This window comes from Polyodon spathula, chromosome 6, assembly GCF_017654505.1.
Source record: "Polyodon spathula isolate WHYD16114869_AA chromosome 6, ASM1765450v1, whole genome shotgun sequence".
In the NCBI taxonomy this organism is placed as follows: domain Eukaryota; kingdom Metazoa; phylum Chordata; class Actinopteri; order Acipenseriformes; family Polyodontidae; genus Polyodon; species Polyodon spathula.
The window spans coordinates 52,655,288-52,677,022 of record NC_054539.1 but is presented as its reverse complement, the minus strand read 5'-3'; the positions used below and the strand labels follow the sequence as shown (position 1 = coordinate 52,677,022).

Genomic DNA, 21,735 nt, shown 5'->3' with positions numbered 1-21,735 from the left:
CCTGTGCTGGAACAATATGCAAAAGGTAAATATTTAAATTTGTGGCAGATTTCTGACCGGTTTAAGTTTTGAAAATTGAAAGGTTAAATAAGAAGAAACCATCTTTTTTCTCTATTTAACAAATGATATATGTTTACTAGTACCACTATTATCTGTATTGTTTTATTTACAGTGTGCTGCTTGCTGTTAGCACTTGCCCACATGCAGCTTGGTTCCACCACCAAAGGTGCCGTCTCTGTGATACATGCCAATACATGTTTGTGTCAAAATCATTTACAGGAAATTATTACTGCAGATTGTAGCATTAATCTAGAATACTGTTGTACAGCCCTTTTTAAAAAAAAAAAAAAAAAAAAAAAAAAAAAAAAAAGAGTAGATCTGTACCACACTCATTTGCATAACCAGTTTCCATAATCTGAGAACACTATTTCACTAATTAGGTGTTTAAAAAAAAAACGTTGATACAAAAAAAGGTTAAAATATGTTGCAGCGAGATCTCACCGAACAGGTTATGCTGCCAGTAAGAAACAACAGCACCATGGCTCCAGCAAAAAATAAGACACTTTGGAGGAAGGTTTCAGATTAGAAGTGTGCTGGAATGCTGTGGAAGACACATTAAAAGTGAACTGTAAATACAAAATATATATATATATATATATATATATATATATATATATATATATATATATATATATATATATATATATATATATATATTCTCTCTCTTTCCCATAATCACTATTTTCCACCTTTGGTCCTGTTTTGGTAAGCAATCCAGAAGATATCTATTTTTAGGTATCACAGTCCAGCACAGCTCTACAGTACTGTAGTTTTTTTTGTAAACTGACAGAACACAATCAGACTATATCTGTCAAACTAGCTTAAATCCAGAGGACTTATGCATGTAAAAGCAATATAAGATTGCTAATGGAAATTCCACTGTCAACTTGTGATCAATTAAAAATGAGAGCAGAATAAAGGTAGTGTGCCAGAATAGTCTCTTCTGTGGGCTTGTCCTGTCACCCTGCGTTTGGGTTCTTTGCGTGTGCTGGTTACTCTCTCATAATAGCCCAGCCTATGTAGAACCTGTACGCTGACTCATTGTTATGTCTGCAAAGCTTAGTCAAGTTATAGTGTATACTCTTTCTGAGCTCGAGAATGCAGACCAATGATATTTATACCACAGGTGTGGAGATACTGTGGGTACTTCAGGTGATACAACTATTTTCAGGGCTGCTCATTTTAATGACAGGGCAATGCATATTTTCATACTATAATACTAATATATTACAATTGCAAAAGGGGTAGAACCGTTACAAACACACACACACACAAAAAAGGAGTTTCAACTTTTGGGAGTCTTTTTAGTAGCAGCTTCAGTGGTTGCACAAAGGGACATTAAGTACACAATACAACAGGCTATTCAACAGGTAAGCAATTAAATACTTTGAGAAAGCGCTGGGTTGCAGTGGGATCTGAATAAAAAAAGAACACTTTAAAGTGCATTGAAAGCTGCACTCTAAATAGAAGAACTTAGGCGGACACATACTCAAATAAACTTACAGAAACCTCCAAAACTCAAAGTATTATACTGAAACTCAAAATGTATCGAAGGGTTAAGACCGCAAACTTTTTTTTTTTTTTAAATTACCTTTTTTTTGTCAGCTCATCTGATAATGAAAGGAAAAACCTCACTCATCATTAACTGCGATACAAACAAAATCAAAACAAGAGAACAAAAATAAAAGATGATCTGAATTTCAATTTCAGCTGCAGTGCCCCTTTGCAAACAGCTCCCTCAGGAAGAAAGCGGTACAGAGGAAGCAGAAGGGTATTTAGTGCACACAATATACTTCAAATACAAAATCAGATAGAGAAATAATCAGAATTGCCGTGTTCTAAAATGTATGCTCTACAGCAGATCCCTCAATTGACTGCAAGTAGGTAGCAGAGTTAAACAGTTTTTCACCCAGCACCAGTGTTCCGCAAGTTTGCAGTTTGGTTTCCAGTTTAATCACAACGGGTCTTGCTCTTCTCCTTAGATTGTCTGTGAATTGTGACCCACACTAAGTGCTGTCTCTTGTAATCCTTTTCAAATAAGGAAACTGATCCACAATCATCTGCCCTCATTTAAAAAGTGCTATGAGAAAGAGAGGCCTTACTTGCAAACTAGTTGGAGTGTGGAGATGTCCGAGGGATCTTTCTTGGGTAGTTGGGAAGCTGCTCCCTTCCCATGGCATCGTCAGCCTTTATCCTCAGCGATTAGTGGTTAGTGAGTGGGTCATGTATTCAGGGATCCTGGCACAGATGTCATAGTTATATACATGTGCAGGGCTCACCACTGAAAACTAGTTTGGAAGGAGAGTACAGAATTAAAGCACTTTCACATTTGCACTGCTCCCAGGTGCACAGTAATGACACCCTGTAAACACGGCACACAGCTGAACCAATCACAACTCCACACACTCGCCAGATTCCTGATGCTGAGGGACACACGGGAGTGGTCAGGAAAGACAGACAGACATTCTGGAGCTGAAAGGGTTAAGGAGGTAAACATCTCACCGTAGGCCACCCTGTACTGGAACAGTGGTGCAACCTGACTGACTGATGCAGCAATAAATCAAGGCTGTGGAGAAAGTGAAAAAACTCCAGCACTGGAGAAGGGGTAGTATACAGGGCTGAGGGTCCAAACAGGAGAGCCCCCACTTTAAAGGGTCCAGATACTAGGAGCCCTCTTAAACTACACTGATATTTTTTCTTCAACTTCCAGAAAGCTTATTTATTTACTTGATATGAGCATGTGAAAACAAGTGTATAGTCCATTGTGCAAGAAATCTACAACAAAAGTAGACTTAGTCCATAGACACTAGAGGGCTCCAATGATGTGGTAATTTATTACAGTAGGCATATGTGGATGAGGCGAGGTGGGAATGGAGGCTGGCTGAGGGGTAAGGGTCTGTGGGAATCAGTCTCCATGGTTCTGGTGAGTGATGGGGCAGAGAAAGGGCTTGTATCCAGGGAGAGAGGGCTGTAGTCGTGGTCCACAGCGAGTAGCAGCCAGGACGTAGGGTTGCACATTGGTCAGGCGTGGTGGTGAGCCCGGATGAAAGTGAGAACATCTTCCTTGGACAGCTTGTCAGCATCGACCCGGGTCTGACAGTCATGAACTCTGACCCCCTCCACCCATGCCCAGAAAAGGCGCTCTAAATGGCAAACTCTGTGGAGGAGAAAGAGAAGCAGTTTCATTGAACAGGAAGGAGACATTTCAATGAAGAGGGAGAGGAACCAAAGATTCTTGCTGCAATTTGAATCCTTTTTACACATTGTACCTGCTAGATGGTGCTGCAGGGCAAAATCTGGGTTTCTCAATGTGTCAGCATAAAATAACTACTTGAAAGCAGGAATTTCTCCAGTTTTTATATTGGTTCTCAATTTTTTGAAGCAGGACGTACCCTAGGTTTGACCTGTTTATCAGTGTGATGAATAACTTTTATAATGTCCACAATATTCTAACCTCTCTTCGTTCAGCTTTAAGATTCATGATTTAGAGTCAGGAGAGGTTCAGCACTGCACTGTGCTTTTCAGGGTACTCACTGGAAGGGGGCCACAGCATTGGTCGGAAGGTCATAAGTCGACTCTTTGCTCAGCTTGTTGTAGAAGAACTTCCTTTTAGAGTTTTTACTATAGGCCATTGTCCAGGGGTCTACAAAGACATACAGTGAAAAGTTAAAACTACTCTTCCGGAACAAATAGGATCAGACAAACAAATTGTTGTGTGTATATATTCATTTTTGTGTCATTGCATATTTGCTGCTAATAGGTTATGTCTTTAGTATTGCCAAAAACAAATGACCAATAAGAACAGGTTTTCAATTATTTAAAAAAAAAAAAATGTTTTGTGACTGCTGAATAAGCATATGTATTACTGATCCTTAGGATTTCCCAGTGCCATCTTAGTCCCCCTCAACCTAACCGACCAATTTACCTATCTGTCAACTGAATTTTTGGAAAGTAAATTTATATAACAAATACAATATTTAGTGTTTGGGGAATTTTTTTTGTTTGTTTTTTAATTTTTAGGGAGCGTGTCTGTCGACTTGGAAAGGGAGCGCACAAGAGACGGAAAAAGGAAGATTTACAGAAAACTAAATAACTGTAACAGCCTAGTACTAGTAGGAGAAGACTCTGTGAATGCAGTACTGTAGCTAACTACATCGAGAGTTGCAACTCCTCAGACTATAATATTATTAAGGCAGGACTACAGTTTTTGTACAGCAGTTCAAATTAACATTACTGTTAAAATGTAAGGCTGCAGTTAATGCATATCCCATAAGTTAGCATTAAAGTATGTACTGTATTTATTGGAAGTACTCATGACTTCAATGTTACATTTTACTCAATTTTACAGTTTACAGTGTTTAAACTGGAGAGCAAATTACTAAATGATCCAAAACCTTATCAGGAGCGCTGCTCACCGTTGACAGTCTTGATGATGTAGAGGCCAGTGGGCAGGAAGTACCGGTCGTCCCTCCCCATGTAGGACAGCCTTGGAAATCCTCCCGAGCTCTTTGTCAGCTTCATCTCTAGCCTGCAGCACAGAATAAGCTCCTTTCAGGTTTCCCTTTAGTCCACCATGATTGTTTTCTTACAAGTATGTGGTTTTTGGTCAAATAATAAATACTAGAAAGAAACAGTTCATTTTTCTTATTCCAATAACCATAATAGATCCTGAAATAGAACATTTTAGGATACCACAATACCGAGTATGGAGCCAATGCAAGTTGGAACCCAAAAAGTCACATGACCCCAATATGGCAGTCCTCAGGTCACAGGTCAAAGTGAAGGATACTGTTAGATTTTGCCCGAGGAGTTTCCAGAACAAAATAATCAGGAATGACTTGTAGCAGCGGTGGCAGGTTGACAAAAACACATGAGCTCACACTGATATTTAAAAAAAAAAAAAAAAAGACAATGAGCCTCATTCAACAGGATATTGGATAAGAAGCAACTGCAGTATAAAGAGCCACTGGAGCATTCAATGAAATTGTCATAATACAAAAGTTTTAGGACGTATTAGGACACACCCATCACCACAAATGTAACAAGCAAACCAATTTCACAGAATGGCCCATTATAATTAACACTCAGTTGTTCCCCATTAGTGACATTTGCACCATCATTGTGTCGGAATGCAGGGCAATCTACTTTGCTTCTCAATGCCCCAATCTCTCACCTCACAAATATCTTCTCCATCTCCTCCAGTCTGTAAACCTCCTTCACTCTGTGAAAGCACACAATAAACTTAAATCAGTAACAGCACACTGTATTATTGGAACGCAGCAGCCATTGTCCAGCTGTGTAAATGAAAATCCTGTTAACCCAAGGTCCAACATTACAATTTTTCCTTTCCTGTCCGACATCATCAAAAAGTCGTCAAACACAGGTCCCTAGTCGTTTTTTTTCTGGAAAAAGCTTTCAATGGCCGAGTGAAAAAAAAAAATGGAGGCAGACCTGAGCAATTAGCATAGTCCCTTCACCACAGACATAAACAAAAAAGACAGCTGCTTCCGCATCCAGTGCTCAAAAAATCATTGTGGACATTTGCCAAGCTTTTTGAGATGTTATGCAACTGCAAACGCAAGTCAAAAAGGAAGTTAGAAAGGCCAAGAGAGAAATAGAAATAAACATTGCTAAGGGAGCTAAAACCAATTCCAAAATGTTTTTCCAATATTACAACAGCAAGAGAACATTCAAAGAGGAGATTAAATGTTTAAGAGATACAAATGGCAAAATCGTAGAGGAAGAAAAAAAAATAGCAAATATGTTAAATGATTACTTTTCACAAGTTTTTACAAAGGAAGATACTGACAACATGCCCCACATGTCATCCAGTTCCTATCCAGTTTTAAATAACTTTAGCATAACTGAGGCAGAAGTGTTAAAGGGACTAGGAGCTCTTAAAATAAACAAATCCCCTGGGCCGGATGAGATCCTCCCAGTAGTACTCAAAGAAATGAAAGAAGTAATTTACAAACCGCTAACCAAGATCATGCAGCAGTCTCTTGACACAGGGGTGGTACCGACAGACTGGAAAATTGCAAACGTAATACCGATCCACAAAAAGGGAAACAAAACTGAACCAGGTAACTACAGACCAGTAAGCCTGACTTCTATTATATGCAAACTTATGGAAACTATAATAAGATCCAAAATGGAAAATTACCTATATGGTAACAGGGTACTGGGAGACAGTCAACATGGTTTTAGGAAAGGGAGATCGTGTCTAACTAACTTGCTTGATTTTTTTGAGGATGCAACATCGATAATGGATAATTGCAAAGCATATGACATGGTTTATTTAGATTTCCAGAAAGCTTTTGACAAAGTCCCGCACAAAAGATTAATTCTCAAACTGAACGCAGTTGGGATTCAAGGAAACGCATGTACATGGATTAGGGAGTGGTTAACATGTAGAAAACAGAAAGTACTGATTAGAGGAAAAACCTCAGAATGGAGTGTGGTAACCAGTGGTGTACCACAGGGATCAGTATTAGGTCCTCTGCTATTCCTAATCTAAATTATTAATGATTTAGATTCTGGTATAGTAAGCAAACTTGTTAAATTTGCAGACGACACAAAAGTAGGAGGAGTGGCAAACACTGTTGCAGCAGCAAAGGTCATTCAAAATGATCTAGACAAGATTCAGAACTGGGCAGACACATGGCAAATGGCATTTAATAGAGAAAAGTGTAAGGTACTGCACACAGGAAATAAAAATGTACATTATAAATATCATATGGGAGATATTGAAATTGGAGAAGGAATCTATGAAAAAGACCTAGGAGTTTTTGTTGACTCAGAAATGTCTTCATCTAGACAATGTGGGGAAGCTATAAAAAAGGCTAACAAGATGCTCGGATACATTGTGAAAAGTGTTGAATTTAAATCAAGGGAAGTAATGTTAAAACTGTACAATGCACTAGTAAGACCTCATCTTGAATATTGTGTTCAGTTCTGGTCACCTCGCTATAAAAAAGATATTGCTGCTCTAGAAAGAGTGCAAAGAAGAGCGACCAGAATTATTCCAGGCTTAAAAGGCATGTCATAGCAGACAGGCTAAAAGAATTGAATCTGTTCAGTCTTGAACAAAGAAGACTACGTGGCGACCTAATTCAAGCATTCAAAATTCTAAAAGGTATTGAAAGTGTCGACCCAAGGGACTTTTTCAGCCTGAAAAAAGAAACAAGGACCAGGGGTCACAAATGGAGTTTAGAAAAAGGGGCATTCAGAACAGAAAATAGGAGACACTTTTTTACACAGAGAATTGTGAGGGTCTGGAATCAACTCCCCAGTAATGTTGTTGAAGCTGACACCCTGGGATCCTTCAAGAAGCTGCTTGATGAGATTTTGGGATCAATAAGCTACTAACAACCAAACGAGCAAGATGGGCCGAATGGCCTCCTCTCGTTTGTAAACTTTCTTATGTTCTTATGTTCTTATAGTAATAAAATAATGACTTGGATAGTATTATTGAGGAGATTGGTGATAAAGAGATATGTGATAAATACAGCAAACACGGAGTGGGGCAGGGCTGGAGATGAAGTACTGTGTGTCCTGTTAATAGGCAGTGGCTTTTAAACCTGTTTTACTGTGACTAAAAATACTTTTAAACAACGTGTGTAAAATAAACAACTCGTGTGAAAATAAATTGGACCTGACACGCCTGACAGGCGCTGAGTAAATGGACCACAAAGGGTTAAAACACAAAATTCTTGCATTATGAGCCCTGTACTAAACTAACTAGTTATTGATAACTTTATTTCAGTGTTTGCAGCTGGCAGTGGAACGGTTACTCACCGGATGGGGTTCATGTCAGGGCGGCTGGGTTTGGAAACAGCTTTCACAAACTTCTCAGCCATCTGAATTCTGAGGAAGAGAATCAGTACATGGTTCAGTGTACAGTTGGCTCCGCCTAATCGGGATACTGATAAACCGAGATTTCTGCTTAAATGGGATACAACTCTGGGGGGTGATTCTTCCCAATGCTATTTACTTTGTTTAATTGGGATACAGTATTTTCAAATGATGAATGGAGATCACTTTTCAGAGCAAGACAGGTTCGCATAATGCAGTGTAGCGAGCATGTCATTACACTAAGACTTGCGTAAACCACGTTGAACTCTTGAAGGAGCTGGAGTCTCCTGTGGTTTCTAAGGCTGCTGTTGCAAAGAAAGTTGGTGTGTCAGGATCAACAGCAATTAATTTTGTTTAGGAATAAATAAAACAATTGACTCATATTTAAAATTATGTATTTAAATTTAATCATAATGTGATGTGATTTCATCATTTTTCTTCTCATTTAGAAACAAAAAAGTGTGACTAAGGTCGTCTCGAATGCCTCTCGTTTAATTGGGACAGCTGCTTATTCTGGATATTTTTACTTCTCCCGAGGTGTCCCGATAAAGCAGAGCCGACTGTATTGTGTGATGCCTGTACTGTAGAATGAGAAACAGTGTTCAGCGTATTGTGTGGTGCATGTAGGAAAAGCAAGCAAAGGGTATTACCAAAACTTTGAATGTAGACCTCCTGCATTCCTTACCGCTGGTTAAAATGCTGATCCCGGATATCTGTGCCATTGAGAACTAGAGCATCCAGGACATGGACAGAGTTGATCCTTCGCTGGGCTTTGCCCTGCAGTTAAAACAAAGTAACATTCACGTCATATCTGCATTCTTGATTAAACAACTGGTTTTACAAACACACCTAAAAATAACAGACCCTGTCCCATTCTGAGATATGCATGGGTAGAGTTAGGTGTGCAGACAGACAGGCCCTGTCCCATTCTGAGGTGTGCATGGGTAGTTAGGTGTGCAGACACACACAGGCCCTGTCCCATTCTGAGGTGTGCAGACACACACAGGCCCTGTCCCATTCTGAGGTGTGCATGGGTAGTTAGGTGTGCAGACACACACAGGCCCTGTCCCATTCTGAGGTGTGCATGGGTAGTTAGGTGTGCAGACACACACAGGCCCTGTCCCATTCTGAGGTGTGCATGGGTAGTTAAGTGTGCAGGAACTCATAGGCCCTGTCCCATTCTGAGGTGTGCATGGGTAGTTAGGTGTGCAGGAACTCTCAGGCCCTGTGCCATTCTGAGGTGTGCATGGGTAGTTAGGTGTGCAGACACACACAGGCCCTGTCCCATTCTGAGGTGTGTATGGGGTAGCTAGGTGTGCAGTAACTCGCAGGACCTGTGCCATTCTGGTTAGTTATGGGGCGTTGTTTAGTAGTAAGGATCTCACCTCTCCCTTTAGTTCTTGCACAATCTCTACAGACAGCAGGGTATCTCTCGGGAGCTCGGTCTTTAAGTTCTCCAGCTTATTCCATCGCAGTGGCGGCTTCCCATCCCACGTGTAGATCTGAGATTTCTAATAGGGAAGCAGGGGCATGTGATCAATGCAAGGACATGTGGTCAAACGAAAAAGGAGAACTCTATTGAAAGAGTCAATGTGTTTTTCTTCCATTTTTATTTATTTGTTCTTAGTTCTCTCAATATCACATTTACTTGTCTTCCACAAAAAAATAAAAAAGGAACCTCAAAATCCCTGCCAACTTGATTTCTATTTGAAACACTGATACTTATAAAACAATGAGTATAAGGCAAGAGTGAAAGAGGAGGAACTGGCATGGTCTGGGCAGTCGTGTGGATGCTTACAACCAATCAGATTGCCTAGCCTGTCCAAAGAAATTTATAAAGACCACTATGGGGCTGCAGTACTCTGTGGGCGTGTGTTGCATGGCGCCCAGAAACACCAGGTCCAAACCCAGGATACTCACCCCCAGCCCCAGCAGAAACATCTGCTCTGCTCCTCCCACAATGCAGCGGTAATCCAGGACGTGATGAATCTTCTCAATGGTCTTGGAGTTCAGAGGAGTGGGCTTGTAGTTGAACGACTCGATATCAGAGCCCTACAGATACACACAGGGCAGCTAGTTATACAAACTGTACTTAAACAACTTAATATAACAATTATGTATTTCTGTATTTATTTACATCCACACCTTCATCAGCTCAAAGAACTTGGACTTGGGGTCCGTTGAGCAGTGCGTCACTCTGGCCTGGTCCGGAATCTTCAAACGACAATTAAAACAAAACACATCTTTAGCCTGTTTACTTGCTGCGCACTGCTGAAGCACAAGAGCTTTAGTACATGCTCTGCACTGCTGAGGCCGCCGGTGGTTGCCCACAGTGACCCTACATAAAATGTCTTTCCCAAACCCTGTACAGTGACGCATTTCGAACAGATGAATTTTACATTTGGGTTTACTGTACAGTACAATATATTTGTGCAAGCATTACTCACCCCCCAGAGTTTGAGGCACTCCTTGCGAATGTCCGCCTGCTTATTCTCTGACAGTGTTCTAAAAGAGAATGAGTCAGGAGAGACAGAAACTAGAACCCAACTACACAGGAGTAACAAACGCTCCCCAGCATAAAAAATTGAAGTGTGGCAGATCTATGCAGATGCACATGCTGTCACAATTTGATGAACAGTTCTCTGGACATACAAAGCTGTAAAGTGAAATTTTTTTTTATTAATCTCCACTATAACCCCCTTGCAACTCATATGCAACTTCTCCATTGCACAACAAACACACATATGAACTCATGTAGATCCATGCACAGAAACAGACAGGTTTCAGGTTCTCCCCAGATTTTTTCTCATCTTGCCTTCAACACAAGTGATTGATTCCAGGCTAACTTCCAAAATCCTTAAAAAAAAACAAAAAAAAAAAAGTACAGAAACCAATTTGACTGACAGCTGCATTGCAGTGTTATGGCATGGTGGGCGGGTTTCCTTTTTAAGCACTTCAAAAGGCTGAAACGTTGACATGACTACTAAAAAGATAAACGATCGTTCTGGAATCAAAAATAGTGAAAATGAACGCGAAAGTAAATCAAATCAATAAGGAGAACAAAACGTAGAAAGCAAATAAGAGCAACCCGATATAACCAACGAAGAACAAAATACAGAAATCCCAGGAACCGCAAGAGGGGCCTGTGTATTTAAAAAAATAAAAAAATAAATAAAAAACACATGCCGATGCTGCCAATGCCGTGGTTATGTTAAGAGGTTCTCTGAAGTTTTACCAAAACTCGTCTGTATGCATGGCAGGCTTCAAAGAAAGAGAGGCAAGTTTAAGATATGTTATTCTTGTAAAACGTCAAGGCCCTACGTTGCTCTCAAAGTTATTGGTATGACCGTCAATTTGGTTTTAGGTGCATGTATGCCATCAATGCTTTCATGACCTCAACAACTGATCAGAAATTAACATTTTGTCAACTACAAATAAAAACTGATCTGAAAAACTAAAATTAGGTTTTCTGGTGAACACAGGGGTGTTATTTATAACTGTGACCTTTATGTCATTATTTCTATTACTAGCAAGACTTAAAAACTACAAATCCCACACAGCACTGCTGGTTACTGGTAAGTGCGTTCATGTGAGGTGGTTTAAAGACAATGATATTACTTTTATTTTTTGTTGGGGGGGGGGGAGGCTGACATTTATTTAAAAACTAAACCAATATGTTGTTCTAAAGTTAAGAACGTTTATATTAGAACTAAAAACAACAACAAAAACAACATGTGACATGTATTTCAGTAAATGTATTTCACTTTCTTATTAATCATTTTAAGGTAACACCTGGTACTGCAAGCAGGAGCCCAAACACAACTTTTTTTTTTTTTTTTTTTTTTTTTTTTTTTACATTAAGTGTTCCCGGCTACAATGCTCTGCCACCCAGCTATAGAAAACTCCCGAGGACAGCCCTGGGTTTGTGCACACATACACATTCAAGACAAAGAGACAGAACCATAATTACTTACGTGTCCAGAACAAAGGCGTGGATTTTTGCAAGAGCTTTTATCTGAACAGCACAATGGCTAAAAAAACATGACAAAAGACAACAGTCTTTATTAAAACCTATAATGTAAAATACATGATCTTCTAAAAAAATTGACTTAAAATGTGTATTTTAAACTGTGAATCCATTTTAACCACACTGAAGCTGTCTTAAAATGAACATTAAAGTTGGGTGAACTTAAATGAACTTTGTCAAGTCGGGTCTTAAAGTATCCCAATGATTCTGCTTCAACAACATCGCTAGGTAGCCAATTCTAGACCCTTGCCACTCTGTGTGAGGAAGTGTCTACCATCTACCTTACCTCTAACTCCTTATCAAAGAAAGGACAAGCCTTTTACCACCCCTCTGGCGTGTGCTTGTGTGAGCGGGCTCACCTCTCGTTGGAGCGAATCATGTACTCGTAGAACTCAGTGTCCCCCTTCAGAATGTCAAGTGGCACGACCAGGTTCACGTCCTTCTCGGTGTTCTTGAGATGGTTCAGCTTTAGGTTCACTGCAAAGAAATAATCCCTCACTGCGTCTATTCCAGGCTTCAAACCACGGCACACCACATACCTGTGAGAGAAAGAGCGATCTCACATCACACTTACTGGTAACCCTAATGCTGTGGGAACACCACACACCAGACAGACAGACAGACACTGACCTCCGAGTTCACACTAAAAGAGCAGAGACTGATCTCTGGGTTTACAATGAAAGAGCAGACAGACAGACTGACAGACCTCTCTGAGTTGGCGGGGCGGCTGGTAACAGGTTTGAAAAGGGAGATCCGCTCGAAGCAGCAGTGTAGCAGGTATATCAGGCCCACACTGAACGGGGTGAACAGGTCAAATGTTTTGCAGAGGAAATGGCCACCTGGGACCACAAACAAAACAGTCAATAAGTCATCAAGGATATTGAATGCAGTGTGTAAAGACTGTGGTGTGTATTCAAGTGAGCTCTATATTGAGTGCGTAGGCTGAGATGGGTATTGCAGTGAGATATATATTGAATGTACAGATATAGAGCAGTTACCTGTCCTGATGACAGACAGCCCTGTCAGGAACTGGCACAGAAGCAGCTGTTTGCTCAAGATCTCCTGAATATTCTCCTGCCCCTCCACAGAGAATCCCTGCCAAGCGAACACAGACAATAATCAACTACCACAACTGTGGTTTGGTTTAACTTGCAAACAATTGCAATTTAGCAGAGCTACCCTGAAAATAATGAACACAGTATTTATGCAAGTACATCAGACAGTTTGAGAGGACTGTACCCCATCAGCCATCAGGAAGTGCACCCCCTTGCCCTCAGTACTCTCCAGAACGAAGTTCCGGAACGCGCTGATGTTCTCTGGACGTGTGATGTCTCCATCGCCATCCACACCCCCCTCACCTGCAGCGAGAGATGAAGGAAATGAAAACAAGACAGAGGAAGTGAAGAGAGAAAAAAAGAAAGAGGGAGGGATTGAGAACAAGAGTGAGGATGACAGAGAGAGAGAGAGAGAGAGAGAGAGAGAGAGAGAGAGAGAGAGAGAGAGAGAGCGAGAGACAGAGAGGAGGAAAGAGGAAGGAAGGAGATTTGCTCCCTGAAACGACAAACCAGGTGGTGAAAGCAGTGAGATGAAGTGTCAGTCTTACCATAGTAGGGCTCAAAGAGCTCACTGGGCGCTGCAAAGAAGTCCTCCAGCTTGAAGTCGTTGGGCCCCTTCAATGTCATGCCGAAGCCCTTAGCATGCCAGCGGCGTCTCCACAGGATATATTCAGAGAAGCCTCCAGGGCCAGCACACACATCCGCAAAATACAGCAACTCTGCATCACGTTCCCTCGCCTGAGGTCTCTACAGAGGTGTGGGGGAATTAGTTACCAAGGATAATTGTGATCCTTTAAGACCCAACATAAAACAGCTACTAGGAACTAGATGAGCACTGATGAGTCAATCAATGGTTCTCAAGTTCGAAATACAGGACAACAGACTCACGCAGTTAAGGAAATGTTAAACAAATGCTAAGGACAGCACTGCACTTACCCCTTGCAAGTCTTTAGGGTTGGTGAACATGTTATCAAACACGTGGTCAATGTTGGCCATCTTCATTGCAGCTCTAGGAAGGAAAATCCATAAATTACTGTTCAACCTCCTTAGTGTAGAAGAAAACTGGCAATACTCTCCGCTAATCTCTTTTTAATGCCTGAAGACAGCCCTGCATAGACTGCTCACTGCAGGTGGCTGTATCACATTATACCACATGAATAAATACCTGTTGAGAAAGAAGGCTCCGCGTATAGTCTCATAAGGGTTGGATCGGGTTCGAGCACGACGCATCTCCTCCCCCTCCAGTTCATCAAACACACTCTGTTGAGACACAGGGAGAGGTGTCAGTTACTGAGTCAAGCACACCCTACACTATGTGTAGTACAAAACTGCAGAAAATTACAAGATTTCATAGCAACATGAAGGCAAGTATAGAGTACAAAGAGCCACTTTATATTGCAATCAGGAATAAAAGGCAGGAGTCTGTGACAGAAAAAGCAATGATAAGACACTGGTTCATGTTTAATTCTTACCTTGCAACGCAGAACACTGTGTAAAAGATCTTCACTGCAAAACTCTGTTTCATCCTCAATCTTCAACTTTCTCTAATAAAAATAAAACATGCAGGTGTATATTTCATAAAGGAGGACAAAAAAGAAGGGAAACAGTACTATTGGCAATAATTGAATCAAGTTTTCATAAAGGACTAAAGCTATACTTCCTTTAGGAACAGATTTTTCATAGCTGTGGTGGTACTGTTTCCATCAATCATTCCTAAAATATACTTTATTATTTAACATATTTGATTGACTTCAAATAATAACATAAATATGGAGTCAATGGAGAGAGTCTTTATCTGTTTATTCCAGGCCAGTGGATGTAAACCAAATCAGTAAGTCAGGAACTGACTTAGCAGAAGTATAACAGACAGCAAGAGCAGTACATAAATGCAGGTTGGTCCGTATGTAAACATAAAACATGATTTTAGTAATGTATTTGTATGCCGATTTATCAAAGACCTCTGTCAATCCACATTGCTGCTCTAAGTGTTTTAAATTGTTGGTTTGGTGTAAGCAGACAACACTTCCCATTTAATTGGTCTCCCTGACACATTTGTTGTTCAACCTCTTACCTTTCCTATAGTCATCCACTCCCTGAGCTCCTGAGCATCTGGTACCTCTGTAGAGCACTCTGGGAACCAGCTCACCTGCTCCACCGCACTAGGCTACAACAAACAGGTATTACATAGACGAGGATATGTGATAAATAGAAATGAAGACAATATTGCAAAGTGTGCTTTATCATGTAAAAACCTAAGAAATTCCAATTATCTTAATATGGTAGCCATACTTGGTGTAACAGCAGCAGCTGCTTTGTAAAATGATTGTACATTAAGAATGTTGATCTTTGGTACATTTTCGAAGATATATCACATGTTACTACCTTCCTATTATTCTAACTTGTCCGCATTTGTTTTGGTTAGCTATACATATCTATGCACATGAATGATCTCATACGAGAAAGCAAAGTGCAGTACCTGCGGCTCGTCTTCCCAGTCCACATTCAGCTCTCCCTGGAAACCCTTGAGCATGAGCCCCAGACCACGTCTGCCACGCTGTGTCGACGCCTCCACTATCTCTTTCCGGCCCTGGCCAAACTTACCAAGACCTTCTCCCTCCCTGAAACCCATCTTAGCCTGTGTGAGAGAGGAAGAGAGAAACAGGGTGTGAACACAGACCCCAACCATGTCTACACAAGATTAAAATGGAATTGATAGATCATAAAAGTAACTTTTCAATCTGGGATGTACATCTTGCTCAATGTTTGTATACTCAGATAAACAGTTTCACAGGGAAATATAGGTATCAACAGTAAACAAAAAGAAACTGACTTTAGTCATTTTTGGATGCATTTTTTCAAAAACAATGATGATTTATTTCGACTGAAAAGTATGTGAAATGCATTTAATCTCTTCCCTGATGCCCCCCCCCCCAAGAACATGGCCTGAAAATTGAAAGTCTCCAGACAAACAGGTAGACACCAAGATAAACAACTTGTTTACCATGAGTTTCTGGGAGACGCTGTTGTACATAGCGAATCTATTGGAGGAGTCCTCCAGCGTGGATTCTGGCTGAGATGCATGCTGGGATTGTAGAGGGGCTCCGAAGACGGGTCGATGTTCCTCCGAGTCACTACCAGAGTCACTGCTGCTGCTTGAGGAGTCTGAAACAAGACAAACAGCAGGGTTAGTCTGAGCATAGACTACTGCACCAGCTACAGTACTGAATATTCACAGTGTACTACTGTATCATGGTCAGTATCACATACACACTATCTATAGCTGAGCACAGACATACCACTGACTTGGTAAAGAAACACTGAGCTACACCATTGTGCCTGTGCCTAGATGCTCATTCACAGACAAATACAAACATTAGGAAGGAATTATCAAGCAAATATTATTAGATGACAATACATTTTCATAACTTAATATTTTTTCAGTTAAAATAATATAGCAAGTCATCAGCAAATGTCCATTATACACCAGCTGTGTTGTGATATTTCATGAAGTGTGCTGGCAAGTGCAACAGAAGATTATTCCTCAACGAATCTCAGTACTGTTTTTTATTTTGGAATTCCACAACATTGGTCTGCATCAGGCCTCACATTGCTTGGTAGTCAACCAGCCTCTGTAAACCAGAATTCAGATTAATTGTAATGAAGACAGTAACAGGAAAAAAACACTAACAGGAAAAACAGCTACACTTTCCAAAAGATATGCATCTAAGGTACAGTACCTTCAACTTTGTCTGAACGGTTATCCACTTACCATCTATCAAAGACATCTTGCAGACCAAAAGAATAATCGTCATGGTCCATGTGGGCACATGAATCTCACATCAACATCATTCATGTTGATTTATCTTCATATATAAAAATTGTCAGATTTGCCAATCAAAGAATGTGTTGAAGAATATGTTGAAGAAAAGTTTCATCACAGTTAAATAAGTAATTCTATAAGTCAGGGTTGGGGTCAATTCCTTTGAAGGACTTGGAATTGGAACTGGAATTGATTAAAAGGGAATGGGAAATTGATTTTAAAAAGGAATCTGCAATGTAATTGATATTGAAAAAAAAAAAAAGAATGACTCCGACCAAACTAAAGATGTATACAAAAGTTAAAGTATTATAGGCGTACAAGCCATGCGCTAAATCCCCAATCAGATATATGCATCCTCCTGTAGGATAAACATTACCAAAACTATTAACTTTAGTCTTTAAAACAATCTACAGTTATAGACATTTGTACTCCAGATCACTTAGATTTTGCTCCAGCTTATTAATAATCAAAACTCTTGTTAAGAATCAATCTAAATAGGGATATTGGAACAACAGTTCAATAAAATCTATACTTATCAAACCCTTCACATCTGCTTCATGAAAAAGGAGGGAGTCATGTATGACACTTAACACATTTTACCTACAAAACCTACACCCTGGAACACTACTACTGTGTACATATATCTGTAAAATTTCTGTAAATACTTGAAAATGAAAACACATGTTACAATATACAAAACAAAAGGAGTATCAAAGCGATGTTCAAGAAAATTGTCTCTAAATCTTGGATTCCTCAAAATAGCCACCCTCTGCCTTAATAATAGCTTCACAAACACGAGGCATTCGGTTAACAAGTTTCAGCAGGAAATCACCCGACATGTCTTCCCAGCTCTTCTGCAGCAATTCCCAGAGATGTAGGGCACTTGTGGGTAGCTTTGCTTTGACTCTTCTGTCCAGTTCGTCCCATAAAAGTTCTATGGGATTGAGGTCTGGAGACTGGGCAGGCCAGGTCATTAGATTGAGTTGTCCTTCACTTTCCTTCTTTGCCAGATAGTTCTTGCACAACTTTGAGGTGTGTTTTGGGTCATTATCTTGCTGAAGATTAAAGGACTGCCCAGCTGGCCGTAATCCTGATGGAACGGCATGCCTCTAAAGTATGCTATGATAGCCGTGCTGGTTGAGCTTGCCAAGGACTTAGTAAAGATCACCAACTCTTTCACCAGCAAAGCAACCCCAGACCATGACACTGCCTCCTCCATGCTTGACAGTGGGAACCACACATGCAGAACTCATGCGTTCACCCTCTCTGCGTCTTACAAATACTCAGCGGTTGGACCCAAATATTTCAAATTTTGACTCATCGGTCCATAAGACCCACTTCCACTCCTCAAACATCCAGTTTCTGTGTTTTTTGGCCCAGGTAAGCCTCTTCCTCTTATTCTGCACTGTTAACAATGGTTTCTTTGCAGTAATTCTTCCAGTTAGGCCAGCTTCACGCAATCTCCTTTGAACTGTTGATGTTGAAACATCTGTACTTCTAGTAGCATTTAGCTTAACTTGTATTTCATTAATCACCGGTTTCATAGACTTGTGACTCGAATGAACTTGTTCTCTGATTCTGATGTCACCCTTGGCCTGCCTGACCTTTTTCAGTCCTCATGAGTGCCAGTTTCTTCAAATCGTTTGATGGTCTTGGCCAAGGCAGTTACAGACACTTGCAAAGTTCTTGCAATTTGTCTTAAAGATTGACCTTCATTTCTTAAAGTAATTACAGCTTAACTGAGCGTATTTTCTGCTCCATTACATTCAGAAACGACAAACTTGTGCCTATGCTACCTATATTTATAGTAATCATGCCCCCCCCCACCTGTTAACAATAACTGGTGACATAAGGTTAATTAGGTAACATGCAAGTTAACTCAGAACACACCGTGTTATACACATTTCAGACTTTTAACCGACTTGGGCTTCAGACTGAATCCCCCTTGCTTTGGGTGACCATTTCATTGAAATTGACAAGATTTACATTTTCATTTAAAAATGTTATTTTTGAATGCAATTCACTTATGATTATCAGCTTATATAAGTACACATGTCATATAATGAAATATTAAGTGTTTATAGACAAGTTTATATAGTTAAAAGCATAGATAATCATGAAAAACCTGGTTTCAAGCAGGTGTACTCAAACTTTTGACTAGTACTGTATGTGTGTGTGTGTGTGTGTATATATATATATATATATATATATATATATATATATATATATATATATATAATGTCCTGCAGTCTTGTCAACCCTTATCTTGTCAAAGTAGATCACTGTGAGAGAACCTATAGAGCAAGACTGCTACACTGACTCTATAGAGCAGGCATTGGCAACTGCGGTCTTGGAAGGCCATTCTATATTAGGTTTAACAGGTATGAAAAATTAGTTACCTGCTCTTGGACCTGGATGGTGATCTAATTGGTTCAGTTATTCAATCAAGGCTGTAATAAATACCTAGTCAGGAAGGGTCACAGTTGCCTATCTCTGCTGTAGAGATTGACCCAATAGAGCAAGTCTTGTAAACAGCACTTTGTACACCCTATAGAGGGCGACGAAGGCAATGCACTGGGCGGTCTACTCATCTATTCGGGGAGACAGCGCTGATCTACTGCACCTTGACTGATGTGGTTGCTGTACTGTGGCTCGTCGTCGGACGTAGAGCTCAGGTTCAGGCCCAAATCCTCAAAATGTTTCCTCTGTTTCTTCTGCGGCTCCACAAAATCCGCTCTCCTCTTCATTGTTCTTAATGCCGACACAAACGCTGCCTAGTTAATAAAACTGAGTGTATTTACTACAAATAAATGCTTAAGATTCCTTTCCAGTTTATGAATCGAATTAGGATGGTCTCTATAAAGTGGACTTCGTATAGTAGTTACAGTGCATTTGTTTTAAATGTATACCAATGGGGACAATCACAAAGTAACAAATACAGCAACACTTTACTCCAATAAAATACTGAGTTGGAGCAACACCTGTTATTAATGGTTGTGAAAGGGGAACTGTGGCTAATTCAGGACAAGACAGTTCAACAAACTATAGTATGGGTGTTGTCGAAGTTTTCTACTGATGTTACATGTTTTTTTTGTTTTTTTTTTCCCATTTCAAACCCTAAAATTAAACTAAAAATGTACATTTAAATTAATACAATTCCATGCTTTAACAGAGCATTTACACTAAGAATAGTAATTATATCTATCTAATATGTATATTACTATTATCGTAAATGTGATTCTTGATCATTATATATATATATATATATATATATATATAATAATATATATATATATATATATAGGGTATAATTGATGTAACAATGTATGGTGTCTTTACCAAAAAATAATACCTGTTTAAATCTTGCGTGGTATAGACAGGTTCTCTACAATCATCCCGCTTTAGTGTCAGGAACGGTACTCGTCTCGTCTGTAGCAGATCCAATCAAGACAAGGTCAGTTTTACGTAAGACACGATCTGATGTCTCTGCACAGCCTGCTTTGCCTCGGTTTATGTACCGAGTAAACTAAGAATAACGGTAAGCAGAGGAGTGAATTCAAACCTGTCGCCCTAATTGATGCACCACTAGTTGCCTTTTTGATTCGCACAATTTATAAATGCTGTACGGTATACTAAATCTCAGTGCTCAGCAAGTAATATCCACATCGAAGGTGTTCCTCTCCCCATCACTCTATTGCTTTTTCATCCAGTGGGTTCTTGGTGTTTAACATGTCATCAGGATTACGGAGGGCTGTATCCAAAATATGTAATGTTTCGATCCCAGTAGTAACCTCTCTCAATGCACTTTCTCAGTTCACTCTCACAAGTCTCAGTTTGGATTTCCAGCGCTACAGTGGCTTGGGTCCTTCATGAATTGCCGGCTCTCATCAGTGACGCATGCCTTTGTGTGAACATTTGCCTGTGCTTTGGACAGAAGTTGATCAATTATATTATGTTATTCTGTTGTCTTTTTTTTTCTATCACGTCTTATTTTTTCAACTATAAAATTACTTATTTTCTGTTTCCCAATATATTCAAGTATTTAATTTTCTCCTTTCCCTTTCCCTTTCTCAACAAGCTTAGGGCTTCTGCTTTTCGGTTTTTATTAATTGTGTTTTTCGTTGCTTATGTTTAGCTATTTTTGAGTTTTATGTAGATCTGTTTTTTTCGGCTTTCGTTTTTGATATATGAAATTAGTGTTTTCGGTTACTTTCCAAAATGCTTGAGGTTTTTTTTGTTTGTTTGTTTGTTTTGTTTTGTTTTTGCTGTCTTCCACAGCGAAATCCCTATGGTCACGGGCACATTCTTCAGGGTTTTTGTGTGTTTTGCGTTTTTTTATATTTTGCCACAATTCTGTTTTAAATCATTATTATTTTAACTGTAATACAGCTTTAAATCCAGCTAACAATCCTCAATTACTGTAATCTCGTTTTAAATCTCCAATAGAAATGTAGGAATGTGGTGTCACTCAGTAGTTTGGACGGGTTTAAAAATGTACAAGGCTGCGCTGAGGGACACGATACTGGTAATGTATAGTGAACAAGTAAAAAAAAAAAAAAAAAAAAAAAAAAAAAAAAAAAAAAACATGATTTGTGTTTAAAATTCACATTGTGTTTTGTTCCAAATGAAAAAGTTAGCTTAGAAAATAATAATTAAATATGTAAATATGAAATCGATATCAAGTTGCAGTTGGGACATTCAGGGTCTGTATTCCTCTGCTTTTGGTTGAAGAGCACAGAACCTGAGTTCCTCAACCTGAGAACTGACATGCCCTAGTGCCCTCTGAAATACAAGCAGGTTAAGCATGGCAGAGAGAAACCCTGGGCTCTGTGTTGATTTGTGGAGATCTCAATGCCAGGACTGGCAGAGAGATCGACTTCACAAGCACAGAGGGAAACACCCACATAGCGGGAGCGCCT

General features: G+C 39.8%; 1 protein-coding gene across 3 annotated transcripts; it reads right to left on the bottom strand.

The window, feature by feature from the left end:
• Positions 1–1,240: 1,240 nt before the first annotated feature.
• LOC121317323 (cap-specific mRNA (nucleoside-2'-O-)-methyltransferase 1-like) lies at positions 1,241–20,670 on the bottom strand. 3 transcript variants are annotated; one of them, XM_041253134.1, is made up of 24 exons: positions 20,169–20,670; positions 19,440–19,590; positions 15,998–16,158; positions 15,473–15,631; positions 15,068–15,160; positions 14,469–14,540; positions 14,162–14,256; positions 13,933–14,005; positions 13,545–13,743; positions 13,181–13,299; positions 12,940–13,036; positions 12,648–12,780; positions 12,301–12,480; positions 11,889–11,945; positions 10,362–10,419; positions 10,060–10,128; positions 9,835–9,966; positions 9,300–9,425; positions 8,600–8,691; positions 7,858–7,926; positions 5,234–5,281; positions 4,476–4,588; positions 3,595–3,703; positions 1,241–3,217 (listed from the first exon to the last, which is right to left on the bottom strand). In XM_041253134.1, the coding sequence occupies exons 2-24, from the start codon at positions 19,561–19,563 to the stop codon at positions 3,082–3,084; spliced, it is 2,514 nt and encodes an 837-aa protein (XP_041109068.1). In that variant the 5' UTR covers positions 19,564–19,590; positions 20,169–20,670; the 3' UTR covers positions 1,241–3,081. The 3 variants fall into 3 exon arrangements, with proteins under 3 accessions (XP_041109068.1, XP_041109069.1, XP_041109070.1); XM_041253135.1 differs by having other exon boundaries at positions 19,440–19,567; XM_041253136.1 differs by lacking the exon at positions 19,440–19,590 and having other exon boundaries at positions 1,242–3,217.
• Between the last annotated feature and the right edge of the window lie 1,065 nt (positions 20,671–21,735).